Source organism: Pongo abelii, chromosome 11 (assembly GCF_028885655.2).
Source record: "Pongo abelii isolate AG06213 chromosome 11, NHGRI_mPonAbe1-v2.0_pri, whole genome shotgun sequence".
Lineage (NCBI taxonomy): Eukaryota > Metazoa > Chordata > Mammalia > Primates > Hominidae > Pongo > Pongo abelii.
The window spans coordinates 100,125,005-100,139,626 of record NC_071996.2 but is presented as its reverse complement, the minus strand read 5'-3'; the positions used below and the strand labels follow the sequence as shown (position 1 = coordinate 100,139,626).

Here is a 14,622-nt window from a genome sequence, read left to right as displayed (position 1 = left end):
TGGTCCTTACTGACGTAAGGAGCTTGAACTCCTTCAGGCAAGCTGGTGTTAGTGGAATTAGGATTTAAATAATTTTAACCTGGATAAATTAAGCAACAATTCATCAGTGGCTCTCAACCTTGACAGCATAGTATGATAACCCTTGTACCTGACTCCATCTGAAACCAATGAAATCAAAGTGGAGGTTGGAGGGGAGGCATTCCAGCTGTCTTTGTTTTAGGGATTATGTTCTTGTTTTCTGTGATTAATGCTGTTGATGGCATTTGTTCTTCTTCAGTTGAAGAAAATAGTGTAAGTTCTATGATTTGTTATTTACGTTTAGCCAGTGCCTTAAACTAAACCTCTAGCTCACGTTTACACATGAAAGTCCACTGCCTTTTTAAAAAGTTTCTATTTTCCAGCTATCAGCTGGCCTTAGCCTCTTGGAGATTAGTCAGCTCCTGCTTCCCCTTGACTCACTTTCTCAGCCCTTGTCCTGAGGCACCACCTCTGTGTTTCCTTTTCTCTGCCTTACTTTCTAGTTTCTTTGATTTGTTTCTCCACTCTCTGTCCTCATGAGCTTCCTTCCTCGTCATCCTAAGGCTAGAATTGACTTCTCTTACTGCTTCTACAAAGATACACGTATTTTCTCCTCCTCCCCTTTCGTAGCCCTTTTATAAAACATCCCATCTCTGACCAGAAGACTAATCAAAACCCCGAGCCCCCTAAAAGGAAGCTTATATTAGATGTCTTAGCTGTTCAGACATGGACTTGGTGGGCTGGTGATCATGGAGAATGGCGAGGGTGTCATGGAAGGCGGGTGAACTCTGCTTCCTGTGAATTCACTTGCAGGGAGCTTCTGTTCCATGATGATGGCATGGCTTCATAGAGCTGAGCATGGGCACTCTTCTGAGTGTGAGCTGGTTTTGGCTCATGCTTGAGCCTATCTGCCTACCCCATAGTTTGAGAAAGTAGTGAGCAATTTATAGGCCTGATGTCCTATCTATCCAAAAGCCTCATGGAAACTGACTTCTTTTTACCAAAATATCTGGCTAGTCCCAGATTTTTAGGTAAAGCAGATTTCTTCTGGTCCCCTCAGCCTTGATCAAATCTTGTCAGCACATGACTAATACAAAGAAAAGAGGTGGTGGTTATGTCAGGCAAATGGGAGCAAGATACAGCATTTGATTTAACGTTGGCAGGGCTTCCCTTGACTCCATTATGCCTCTAACTTGTGCTATTTGGTTCCAGGAGCTCGTGTAAATGCCAAGGACAACATGTGGCTGACTCCACTGCACCGGGCTGTTGCTTCCAGAAGCGAAGTGAGTGATTACCATATTTAATCTATTACCTATTGTGCCTAGAAAAAGAAAAATTCTTGCTAGTGAATTAAGAATCCTTACTGGTAAGCAAAAGGCTTTTACCCCTAATGTAAGAGGGTTACCCAAAATGAACAGCTGTTTATTTGAGTATCTCCTGCATGCCAGACATAGTGCTGAGTGGGGCTGGGGAGTGTCTGGAGTAGTTCAACATGGACAGCATGATCCTGAATTTCAGTGAGTTCTCAGCCTGGGGAGGAGGCAAAGCAGAAAGCAGATCAGTACAATATCATCATTGACTTGCAGGAGAAAGCAACTAACTGCCTGCTTGAATAGAGGAAATCTTCCAAGAAGAGATGTCAGTTGAGCTGGTCCTTAAAGGATGAGTAAGGACTTAGCAGGCCAGGACAAGGAGGGTGGGCTGAGGCAAGGAAGTGAGTGAATGGGGGCCTCAGTGAGGTATAACTGGAACTCAGGCTATAGTAGAAGGTAAATCTGATAGTGGAGGTTGGGCCAGATGGCAGAGGGCTTGGAATCCTCTGAGCAATGGAGAATGGTCACAGCAGGGGAGTGATATGCTCAGATCTGTGTTTCAGAGAACCTTTGTGGTGGCAGCGTGTGAATGGGCTGAGGGGGAGGGGTCTAAGGGAGGCAGGCCAATAAGAGACCAAAAGAGGCTTGAAGCAGCTGGGATGAGGGCATAAAGCTGAGTCCATGATTTGGGAGCTCATTAGAGGTAAACCTGGCAGGATTTAGTACCTAGTAGGAGCGAGGTGGGAAAGAAGCTGGTAGGTAAATGGTGATGCTGTTAACAGAAGAGGCACAGAGCAGGGGAGCAGGGGCCGGGAGGCTGGTGGGTCCTGTTTGCTAACGCTGAGTTCAGCAAACATGTCGTTGGAGTGGGAGCTCCATGAGGGCAGGGATATGTACTTTGTTCCTGGATGTATCGCAAGCCTGGTACATTCTAGGCATCCAAGAAATAATTTGTTGTTGAATGCTGGAAATTCAGGTGAAGATGACTGATAGATTATCTATAATTATTTATACAAGTCTAGCACTCAGGGACAGGGAGGATGATCATCAAACCGTGGTAAATGCGTCAGGTAGCTCAGGGGAAGTATAAAGGATGAGAAGATCAATGTGAAGGCAGGGGTGGCAGGGAACGCTGGTGAATGTCAGCCTTGAAGCCTGGTCAGAGGAGTTGCCCATTATCCAGGGATACAAGAGGTTCAAACCTTGTATGCACTTGGTGCTGGATGACTGACCTCCATAGCTGAGTTTACCAAATGCAGCTTCTCCTCTGCTACTGGAGAAGGTGATGTTCTCCAGGTACACCTAGGAGCAAAAGGTCTTACTGAGAATGAATCTACAGAAGTTGCAAGTGTCTTTGGTCGTTATTGGTGTCAGCTTTTCCTCTTTGGCAACTATCTGGAAATTTCAAAATATACTTGGTAGGTGACAGCTTAGTAGTCATAGTTTTTCTTGCTGCACTTTGTGATTTTAGTAGTTTTTAAAAGGGGTTGGTTGTGTTCTCCTTCCAAATATCCCTCATGGAATGAGAGAGGTCAATAATCCTAAATTGTCTGGCTCAGACCCTGGAGAATTCAGAATCTTCTCATGGTCCCACATTTTATTTCCGTTTTGTCTGGGAAAACGAGGGCAGTGAGCTGACTGAGTAGGTATTACCAGCTTTATGAGACCAACCCCTTCATAGAGGAGTATTTCCTGGCCTTTTAAGACCACTTGGTCTTTAGTAAATTTAAGTGTCTCTTTAAAAATATATATGGATTTGTTTCCTCTTTAACAAGAACCAGATCTTTTTAGTTGGGAAAATAATTCAATATGCACCTCCTATATGCCAGGCACCTTTTCTTTGTAGCTGATGGAGCTACAAAAAACACTAAGACCCATGGTCTCTGCCCTTAGGAAGTGTGTAGTCTAGTGGAAAAGAAAGACACAAAAAAAGGTGATTTCATTACTCTGTGACTTTTCCCAAGTGATCTCTACCTTTGTTAGCTCAACTAGCTTCAAAGACTTCAATCCTCAAAACATCCGTTTTCCATCAACAACCAGTCTGCATTCTGTAAGTATCTTTAGTGTGTTTGAATCTAGTCAGCCTAATGATGGACTGACCTTTCTATCTGAGAAAGGCTTTTGTTGCTTCTCCAAGTAACTAGCTCCCTCTGTAGGTTTGCAGGGAGGAAAAAAAAATCCCTTGCCAGGTAGGAATTAAATGCAAACAAACCCTGAATTGTAAATAATTGGGTCACATATGAGTTTATGATGTCTTTATATTAGTATCTGTCACAGCAAGTTGGATAGTTTCTTATGAAAATTGGAGTCTCGGCTGGGCACAGTGGCTCATGCCTGTAATCCCAGCACTTTGGGAGGACCAGGTGGGTGGATCATGAGGTCAGGAGTTCAAGACCAGCCTGACCAACATGGAGAAACCCCGTCTCTGCTAAAAATACAAAATTAGCTGGGCGTGGTAGTGCATGCCTGTAACCCCAGCTACTCGGGAGGCTGAGGCAGGAGAATCACTTGAACCTAGGAGGCAGAGGTTGCAGTGAGCCGAGATCACGCCATTGCACTCCAGCCTGGGCAAAAAGAGTGAAACTCCATCTCAAAAAAAAAAAAAAAAAGAAAGAAAAGAAAAGAAAATAAAGGAAAAGAAAATTGGAGTCTCTGTAACCATTGTGAGAGCTGATGGTGGAGAAGACATCTTAACTTCAAGCACATTGCTGTCCTGTGGAAGTCCTAAATTCAGATTTCCTTCTTCTTTGGAATTTTGTCCTATTGCCATTATTTTATGCCTCTCTTAACTAATAGTTGGGGAAAGAAAGTAGATCTGAGGGGAAGAGAAGAGAAGGTTTGGATTGGTATTTTGGAATTTAACTGTTAGCACTTGTCAAGATGGATATATGGTTTCAGCTGAGAGCTGGCACAGGTCTATTCCTTAGATTGGTAAGCACTGATATTACATGGACATGTGTTTAAAACCATTTCTTCATTGAAAAGTTTATAAACTCTATACTGTCTGTCCTCAAAGCCTATTTGCTTATAAAATATAGGTAATTGATCTCTCAGGGTTCAGGGTTCAACCAGGGAAGCAGAACCACCATGAGAGATACAGAGCAAGATATTTATTATAGGAATTAGATCTTACACAAGTGTGTAGGGCTGCTGTGGTCTATGTAAGGCTATCACCTTGGATTCTGTGTGGCCCTGAAGTCACTGTAGGTCAGCAGAGTCTACAGTGGAAAAGCTGGCTGTAAAATGGGGGAGATCAAGGACAAACTGGAACTGAGTTCTGTCTAACACTGCCTCCAACATCATGGGCATGGGTGACTTGCAGAAGGAGTTGTGCATACACCTGGCCCAAGAATTGGAGAAACCGAAGGAGATGCAGCAGGATCTGAAGAAGCATCAAGCCAGGAACTGCCCCTTGCCAACGTGGTGATCCAGCCGATTAGTGTCATCGTGTGAAGCTGCAACACTACCTGGTGCCCAACAGCATACCAGTTAGGCTGCAGTTTCACTTATGCCTTCCAAAACTCATCAGATATCTCTTGTGGCCAACCCTAAAGGGAGTACTACAGGGAAAGGAATTCTGGGAAATGTAGTTCAACTCGGCTGACTTGGCACAATACAAAACTATCGTAGAAATTGTTGTTCTATTTGAATTAAAAAGATCTTCTAGACAGTAAGCTTCATGAAATGTATGCCATGCCTATTGCTTGCCATTGTATTTCTAGCATCTTGCCTAGTTAGAAAAGAATTGTTTTTTTGAGTTATTCATTAAAGACTGGGTTTTCAATTTAAGCTATAATAATTTTCTGTGTACAACTGGTAAGGTAGAACTGATATACACCATATTAGAATGTTGATGGTAATAATCTTTTACACATGCAGGGTGAACAGAGTTGAAGCATGTTTATGGGAATATGTACACTAAAAGTCAACTAAGCCACTGAAACCTGCAAAATCAAGGCTGGTTTCACAATTGCATATAACACAGATATCAGTCTAAGTCAAAATTTTGGAGCCTTGTTTTCATCCAGGCAAGATTTATGTTCAGATTTCTGTGTCTGGAAAAATAAGGTGCATTGCTAAGTTCATTTCCTGAGTATGTTAAGCAATAAGGGTGTCAGATCATAATATTGATTAAATATGAATCCATGCCTGCCATTATGTCCTCCATAGACAAGAAAGTAGATCAAGACATAATCACACCCCTTGAAAATCTCCTAAAATATAACTGAGCTCTAGAGATAAGTCTTGAAGACTTATGTGATGCTGACCAGGCTGTCTTGTGTGTTCCCTTCTAGACCCAATCCCACGACCCTTTCCTACCCCCAACCTGCTCCCCACATCTGGCACATCTGGGATTCCCAGGTTGGAAACAGCTTGGAGCCCAACAGCACTGTCTCCTTTTTGGCTCCCTAAGGGCTTCTCTGAACTCATTCTCCATTTTTTTTCTGTGTACTCCCTAGGCTGTGAAGAAATGAAGAGAGGCCCTTACTAAAATATTAGAGAAACATCTTTTATAGTGCCAGCTAACATAGATAAGCAAGAATTGGGGCTGCCAGTGGGAATATTCTGAAGTGTTCTTGTGAAGCCTATTTCATATTATTTCCTGTGTTCAGCTTATTCTTGCTTTTTTTGCTTTTCTCTCTTGGAAAAGAGCAACTGTAGGGGAAAGGAATGAAATGTACACAAACCCAGAAAGTCTAATGCACGTTTATGGAAGCCCACTTGGTAGAAGGCATTGTTAAGTGTGCTACAGGGGGCCTAACGTGTGTACAAAGTGTGGCTTTTAGTTTTAGTATACAGTATTTGGGGAGATAACCAGGCATGCAGGCTGCTGTGGCCTATGTGCAGATGTGGCTGGCCTGTCCCAGGTGCCCTTTCTGCTATAACCAGTTGAGAGGAGCATCAGAGGAGAATTGCTGAACTTTTCACTTCTCCATTCTAGAGACTGTCTTTTGGTTAGAAAAGTTAAAAATGGTTGTATCTTATCTTTAGAGTGTAGAAGTGAGGACACTGTGTCCATGTAAGTGTTGTAGTTATGAATATTTATTAAGTACTTACTGTCTGCTAGGCAGTATGCTAAGGACTTTCTGTATATTATTCTCTTTTAGCCTCTGATCCACCCTTCGAGATGGATGCTATTGGCAATACTAATTTAGGAAATGTAATCTCAGAAAGTTAGTAGGGAGCCAACGAAGTCGATGTCACAGCCAGAAAGTGGAGGAAAGTGTGACTAGAGAAGCTGCCTGCTTAACCACCATTCTGTGCTGCTTTCTTCAATTCCCATTAGCACCCTTATGGAGCCTGTTCTAGCCAATAAAGCACATCTATTTTTGGCTTCTGTGCAGACAGAAGACCCAACTGGTATACAGATTTTTCCCAGAGCTGAGCAGGATAAGCATTTTATTTTATAGTTGAAATTTTACAAACTTATGTTCTACCCTTTCCTCTAAAAAACATGATCATTATTATGGACTTAATGCTAGTAGACAGGAGAATTGGAAACATTATATGGAAGAGTAGAATGTTATTGCTTTCTTTAAATTATCTTCGTGATTATAAAAAGTTGTTCATGTATAGAATATAAGTCATACCTGGAATAGGAAGAAAGTAAGCATTTTATAATCTATTAGAATGTAGACGAGTGGTACCCATCTTTAGTGCGTTTAAATTATCTGGGGTGTTTGTTGAAACTGCCTGTTCTAAAACCTCACCCCTAGTGATTCTGAATGAAGCCTATGGTTAGGCCCAGAAATTTGCCTTTTCAAAAGAAGATTCTGATACATGTCGTCTACATGCCACATTTTGGGACCTGAGATTAAACACTGGTCATACTTTTTAGTGTCTGCCCTTCCTAATGGTTAAAGTCAGCACTTCTTAAATAATTCGCTTAGAATTCTTTCATATCCCAAAGTCTCCAGTTAACTGCCTTTGCACTCCTAGTTCTTAGAATAATTGTGCTCTAATAATAATTAAAATAATGGGTGAGTTTTTTTGGTGCTTGGTACTTTGGTACGTTTAGAGGGACAATCCCATTAATTGAGCAAATTGGTTGGACATCAGTTTATACAATTCTTACAGAATATGAAATTGCTATGATTACAGTTATACAGCATAAGCCTTCAGGACTTAAGTGCAGCCTCAGGGACATCAGCCCACAGTAATGTAAAATTAACACTTACAGATTATTACTTACAGACTTTGCTGATGATTACAGCAATATATTTATTCTACCCAAATTTATTGAATATACGCTATGGCAAAGCACCTGCCAGGCTTTGTGGAGAGTACAGACAGTTGTACAACATTTAGACCCTTATCTAAAGCAACTTGCAATTTATAAAACTTGACATTGCTTATGGCTGCAGGGACTATGTGTAGTCACAAACAGTTACTTTTCCATGAGTAATTTATGACCACTGAAATGCAATGCACATTTGAGAGTAAAGAAACAAATATTAAGGATGATAGTTTCTAAGACGCATGCCTCCTATTCTCATCTTTTCCATGTGCCGCAGTGTTATGTTTCTACTTCTTATTTCAAGTTTGAAGTGGCCTTTTGTTAAATAAAAAGAGTTGTAAAAAGTAGAAATTGACTGACTCGCAAATGCCATGTCCAATTACCTCCCATATGACATACCATGACAGCTCCTCCTTTCTATTATTTCTGCATCTTATATAGGACGGCCTGCTACAGGGTGTCATCCAACAAGGCCTACAGTCCTAAAACAGAATGTTAACTGGGCTGATGCCTCCATTTGGGGGAAATACCAGAATCCTCACAGGTGTTTGTTCATTAAGAAAGAAACAAAGGGCCAGGCGCGGTGGCTCACGCCTATAACCCCAGCACTTTGGGAGGCTGAGGCAGGTGGATGACTTGAGGTCAGGAGTTCAAGATCAGCCTGGCCAACATGGTGAAACCTTGTCTCTACTAAAAATACAAAAAAATTAGCTGGATGTGGTGGCGCATGCCTATAATCCCAGCTACTCAGGAGGCTGAGGCAGGGGAATCGCTTGAACCTGGGAGGCAGAGGTTGCAGTGAGCAGGGTTGGCACCACTGCACTCCAGGCTGGACGAAAGAGTGAGACTCTGTCTCAAAAACAAACAAACAAACAAACAAACAAACAAAAAAAACCAAAGGCTTTGAAGGAGCATGATTCACAGCGTGCCTGCGCACTGGGGCTGGACTGTGAGCTTTTATCTTATCTGTTGTGAAAAGAATAGGTGGTCAGAAACTTTTAGGGCAATTTGATAATTTCATGTCCATTAACTTTAATAATAAAATAATTACATTTATAGTTTTTATCTTGTTTTTATTTCATTTTATTATTCTACTGATTACTTTTTATTGTATTTTACGAAAGTATTGGCTCAAAAGTGATGGATTTGAAATAATAACTATTTTTAGAAAATTGGTTCTTTACCACAGACAGTTTGAAAAGCACTGTTAAAGAAACTTTTCTTGATGGATTAAAGACTTAAATGTAAAACTCAAAACTATGAAAACTGTAGAATAAAATCTAGGTAGTACCATTCAGGACACAGGCATGGGCAAAGATTTCATGATGAAAACACCAAAAGCAATTGCAGCAAAAGCAAAAATTGACAAATGAGATCTAATTAAAGAGCTTCTGCACAGCAAAAGAAACTATCATCAGAGTGAACAGGCAGCCTATAGAATGGGAGAATATTTTTGCAGTCTATCCATCTGACAAAGGTCTAATATCCAGAGTCTACAAGGAACTTACACAAATTTACCAAGAAATAAAAAACCCCTTTAAAAAGTGGGCAAAGTACATGAACAGATACTTCTCAAAAGAAGACATTCATGCAGCCAACAAACATGAAAAAAAGCTCGATATCACTGATCAGTAGGGAAATGCAAATCAAAACCACAATGAGATACCTTCTCACACCAGTCAGAATGGCAGTTATTAGAAAGTCAGGAAACAAGAGATGCTGGTGAGGTTGCAGAGAAAAAGGAAAGCTTTTGCACTGTTGGTGGGAATAAATTAGTTCAACCATTGTGGAAGACAGTGTGGTGACTTCTTAAAGATCTAGAAGCAGAAATACCATTTGACCCAGCAATCCAATTATAAATCATTCTATTATAAAGATACATGCATGTTTATGTTCATTGCAGCACTATTCACAATAGCAAAGACATAGAATCAACCCACATGTCCATCAATGATAGACTGGATAAAGAAAATGTGGTACATATACACCATGGAATACTATGCAGCCATAAAAAGGAACAATACCATGTCCTTTCCAGGGACACGAATGGAGCTGGAAGCTGTTATCCTTAGCAAACTAACTCAGGAACAGAAAACCAAACACCGCACATCCTCACTTACAAGTGGGAGCTGAACGATGAGAACAGAGGGACACATGAGAAGGAACGACACACACTGGGGCCTGTCAGTGGGGAGAAGGGAGGGAGAGCACCAGGAAGAATAGCTAACAGATGCTGGGCTTAATACCTAGGCAATGGGTTGATCTGTGCAGCAAACCACCATGCACGCATTTACCTGTATAACCTGCACATTCTGCACATGTACCCTGGAACTTAAAATAAAAGTCGATAAAAAAAAAAATTTAACAGAAAAAAAAAGAATCTTTTCTTGATTCAGGAAGTGTTCAGCTTCCCTTCCCCCACATTAGTTTCTTTTTTACCTTGTATATTTCTGCCAGAGCAAGCTCCTGGGTATTAATTTTTAGCCAATATGTGATACAGGAGAAGGCAGACTTCTTTAATTAAAAAAAATTAATTCCCTAAATAGCCATCAAATTACTCCCTTGTAAAACCAAGTTAAAGAGCTTCCAAGCTTAAAACTTTTAAAAGAGAAATGCAGTTTTTAAAAAGGTAGTTATCTGTTTTTAATCAAAGCTTTGTTTTTGCCAAAATATTATATTAAATTTCTATTATATGTATTAAGCCAGTGTAGCAGACTAAAACTTTAGGATTTAAAAATGTTAAACAACTAAGGAGAAATAACTGTTGAATCTATTTATGTCAGGATGCTTGACTGAGACTACTCACTGAGTAAGCCTAGTAGAAAATGGCCTGTTAGAAAATGCATGAGCCCATAAGTCAGCCAGGCTGACAGGTCATTGCCCTGGACTTCCGTCATCTTGCCTATAAAATAAAGCTGCCTATGAAATGAAGGGGTCAGCCCAGATGAACCCTAGGGCTTTCTCCATTTCTAATATTCCATATGTCTGTGAATTTAATTCCATAATCATTTTAAACTACTGTATTTTTTTTTTTTTTTTTTTGAGACAGGTTCTTGCTCTGTTGCCCAGGCCGGAGTGCAGTGTCATGATCACAGCTCATTGTGATCACGTCAAACTCCTGAGCTCAAGTGATGCTCCCACTTCAGCCTCCTGAGTAGCTAGGACTTAGAGGTCCACAACACCAACACCACTCCCGGTTGGTGCAAAAGTAATTGCGGTTTTTGCAATTAAAAGCAATGCAATTACTTTTGCACCTGTATATATGTTTGTCGATTTTTTTTTTCTTCGTTAGAGATGGGGTTTTGTTATGTTGCCCATGCTTGGCTTCTGTGCTTTTAAGAGCTGCATGGATGACTCCATTACATAGCCAGGGTTGAAAGTCATAGATCAAGAGGTTAGGGAGCTGACTGGGCCAATAGAAGAAAAAATGTGGGAGGCCCAATGAAGGTGAAGGAACTCAACAATGGCAAAATAAGTGACCCATTATAACATGGAAAAGATGGAAACAACTCATAGCTTTAAGTTGAGATGGTAACAGAGATGTTACTTCCCATCTTGACCACTTATTGATCACACGATGCTGAGGGTTAAGATGTTGTCAGAGAGAACCAAAGATTTATAAACTGATCCAAGAATGTCTGAGGTCTTTTTGTCTATGGTTATTTTACCCTGGTATGCACATTTGCATGTGGGTGTTCTCATTTGGCCTAAGAGTGCCTTCTACATTGTAAGGACATCATCATATACTTAGAAGATTTATTTGATTTTAGAGATGTGCTGGGGCTCTTGGCTTGACAAAGAAAGGTGAAGTGATTCTGTCTTTATCTGTGCCACTCTTTTGATCTTTATCAAATATTACCTGGCTTGTCTGGAGCCAGCCTGTAGGGTCGGAGAGCCTTTCTCTCCATAGTTCCAGGGTTTGGGGAAGCATCTTACACCAGTAAGTATTGATTGAACGTCTGTCAGTGACCTTTGCAAACCCTGCTTTTGTTGTAGGAAGCAGTACAGGTTTTGATTAAGCACTCAGCTGATGTCAATGCAAGGGACAAGAACTGGCAGACCCCTCTTCATGTGGCAGCAGCCAACAAGGCTGTCAAGTGTGCAGAAGTGATCATTCCCCTGCTGAGCAGTGTCAATGTCTCCGACCGAGGGGGGCGCACAGCCTTGCACCATGCGGCTCTGAATGGCCACGTGGAGGTGGGTATTTTTATCATTCAGAATTGGAACGCTCCCTCCAGGCACTTTCAGCCACAAGTGGAAACTAATCTTCTTGCTGAGATTTTAAAGAATGTGATGAAAATATTTGTACACCAAACCTTCAGCATCTATATCATTCTCAACTTTAGAGCCACAATGAATTGAAAAAGTAGGCTGTCACTTCAATCTTTTCCTCTGACACACATGACACAGGTCCTGCTCTGACATCATATTTCTACTTTGTCAGAACTCCAGATCTCTGACCTGCCTTTAGATTTCATGTTAATTTGGCTCAGATCATCTGCAGGCAGTGAGGAGGCCTCACCATTACAGAATGTATGCTTGATTTCATTGTTGGTTATCTTTCAGATGGTCAATTTACTCTTGGCCAAAGGGGCAAATATCAATGCATTTGACAAGAAGGACCGGCGTGCTCTGCACTGGGCAGCATACATGGGTAAGGATTCCATGCATGGAAAGCAAAGTACAGATAACCTTAACTAAATAAGCCATGGGTCTCTCATTGACCATGTAGGTTTTCTCTAGTCTGACTTATTTTCAAGCTTGGGTTGCAATTGAATGAAGATTTGGTTGATTTTACTGGCATGCATAGTGTGCTCCAGTCGGGCAGTTGCTTTGTCAGATATTTATTTATCCTACAAAGAAGAGGAGGAATGAATCATGGCTTGGGCCTCTTTGAATGTGCTTCAGTCTGGATTGGAAAGCTGCACAGATTGTGCTTATTTTAACTTGTCATGGCAGTAAAATAAGGTGTTTTTAAAAGAAAGAGCACTGGCTGGGAAAGCAAGGACACAAATTCCATTCGTCTTTTTTAATTTATAAATATTTTTGAAAGAAACAGGAAGAAAAGATAAACCTCTGGCTATTTTATAGGTGGAGGGCACCAGAGGCACTGGTGATTATCCTGATAGTCCACTGATGACAAAACTGAAGCCTGCAGCCCTCATTTCTGCCTGCTTGGGAGAGTTCACATTTCTACGTTTTTCCTTTTCACTTTTGTTGGCAAATCCCACTGACAAATGATAGATCTCACAGAGTTTATTCTAAGTGTAGACTTGTGGGAAATGAAGAACTAAGATATTTCCTTTGTGTTTCTAATTGGAGAACATCCTGCCATTAGAAAAATAGACAGGATTCTATCAGCACCAAGTTGTAAACAACCTGAATGCCCATCCACAGGAGATTGTTTTGGTAAATTCTGGAAGATCCACACAAGGGGACACTTTGCAGTAACTACAGTGATGAGTCCATGAGTGTTTATTAACTCAGAGTCTGTGATATGTTAAATGAAAGCATATTATAAAACAGTATAAATAATATAATTCTCATTTTCATTGAAAAATCTGTACCATAACAAACTTGGAAAATATTATATGCTAAAATTTTAATTGTCTCTGGGGATTTATGATTGTGGATGATTTTGGTTTTCTTTTAATACCTTTTTGCCTTTCTGAATCCTTTTTAACAAGCATATGTGCCTTTTATCATCACTTTAAAAGTTAACATTAATTGTAGGGAGAAAGAGTAGGTTGGGGCAGGGATGAAATAAATTATGTGGCTAAAGGTGGGTCTGAGTGAATCCTTGGGCTTAAAAAAACAGAGTCTTAAACTTTTACAAGCATTAGCATTTAAAAAAAAAAAAAGTTGACATGGATTTTTGAGTTGGCTGAAGCATATGAAATGACTGCGTGGCACCTGCAGGACTGGAGCCAGTGACTGTGGGAGACAGCTGTGTAGGCCGAACACATACTAAGCTAGTGTGGATAGGACTCAAAGAATGCGAAGTTTCAAGATTGCTCTCTGCTGATGTATATACAGTTAAAGCATTTGGATAAATGACTCTGAAGAAATCAAATCATTGTTTTGTGTGCTGTCAGGATACAAATAGGAATAATAGGCAAAACCAGGGTAAATAGCTTAAGATAGTACCACTAATAATCGAAAAAAAAATTTTCTATATACAAGTCTTGGAGAGAAAAGAGTCAAATTTTAATAAAACAAGCCAATACTTTCCCCCCAACCCCAACACACACACGAAGTCCTGGAGTCAGTACTTGTCTTCTATCCCTCAATTTTCAGCCATATTTAGAGCAGTGATCCTGAAGCATTGAACAATCTTCAGTCCCGAAATAAAGGTCAAATATGCTTGTTTATTTATTTATTTATTTATTTATTTTTTGAGACAAGGTCTCGCTCTGTTGCCCAGGCAGGAGTGCAGTGGTGCAATGTCGGCTCACTGCAGCCTCCGCCACCCAGGTTCAAGTGATTCTCGTGCCTCAGCCTCCTGAGCAGCTGGGACTACAGGCGTGTGCCACCATGTCCAACTAAGTTTTGTATTTTTAGTAGAGACGGGGTTTCACCATGTTGTACAGGCTTATTCTATATATAGTGAATTGTGGAACAGAGTAAAATATTGTAGAAAAAAATGCTAACAGGAGCTAAAACTAGAAGGGTTTTCTGTTTGGCCTCTAATTCATGAGGATACTTTTAAGTTGAGCCATATGAAATTGCCATTTTTGTGGGTCCAAATACAGTTGAGCAACAGTAATTTTATATGATTAAACAATAATCTGGGGTCATTCTCATTAATTGTTTTTTTTTCTTTTATCAGTTTTTCCTAACTGAATTGTCGTTGTTAAACTTTTCAGTGAGGAATGGCAATTGTTTTCAAAAGCATTGCTTTCATTTTAATACATTTTTAAAGGCTCTCTACTAATATCTTGGCAAAACCTCGCCATTATTCATTAGCGTGGTAACAAGCATCACCTAGATCTCCTTGAAGAGAAGGCTCACATATGAATCATCTTTTTTCTTCCCACAGCTTTTACATTATGC

At 40.4% G+C, this 14,622-nt stretch overlaps 1 protein-coding gene across 10 annotated transcripts in view; it reads left to right on the top strand.

Moving 5' to 3' along the window:
* The window catches only part of ANKRD44 (ankyrin repeat domain 44), a 322,401-nt gene that overhangs the window by 173,669 nt on the left and 134,110 nt on the right, over nucleotides 1-14,622 (top strand). For all 10 annotated transcript variants that reach the window (XM_054549624.2, XM_054549626.2, XM_054549620.2 and 7 more), the window contains exons 4-6: nucleotides 1,231-1,301; nucleotides 11,566-11,766; nucleotides 12,136-12,223. In XM_054549624.2, the coding sequence (XP_054405599.1) occupies nucleotides 1,231-1,301; nucleotides 11,566-11,766; nucleotides 12,136-12,223 (360 nt within the window). The remainder of the gene's footprint in view (nucleotides 1-1,230; nucleotides 1,302-11,565; nucleotides 11,767-12,135; nucleotides 12,224-14,622) is intronic.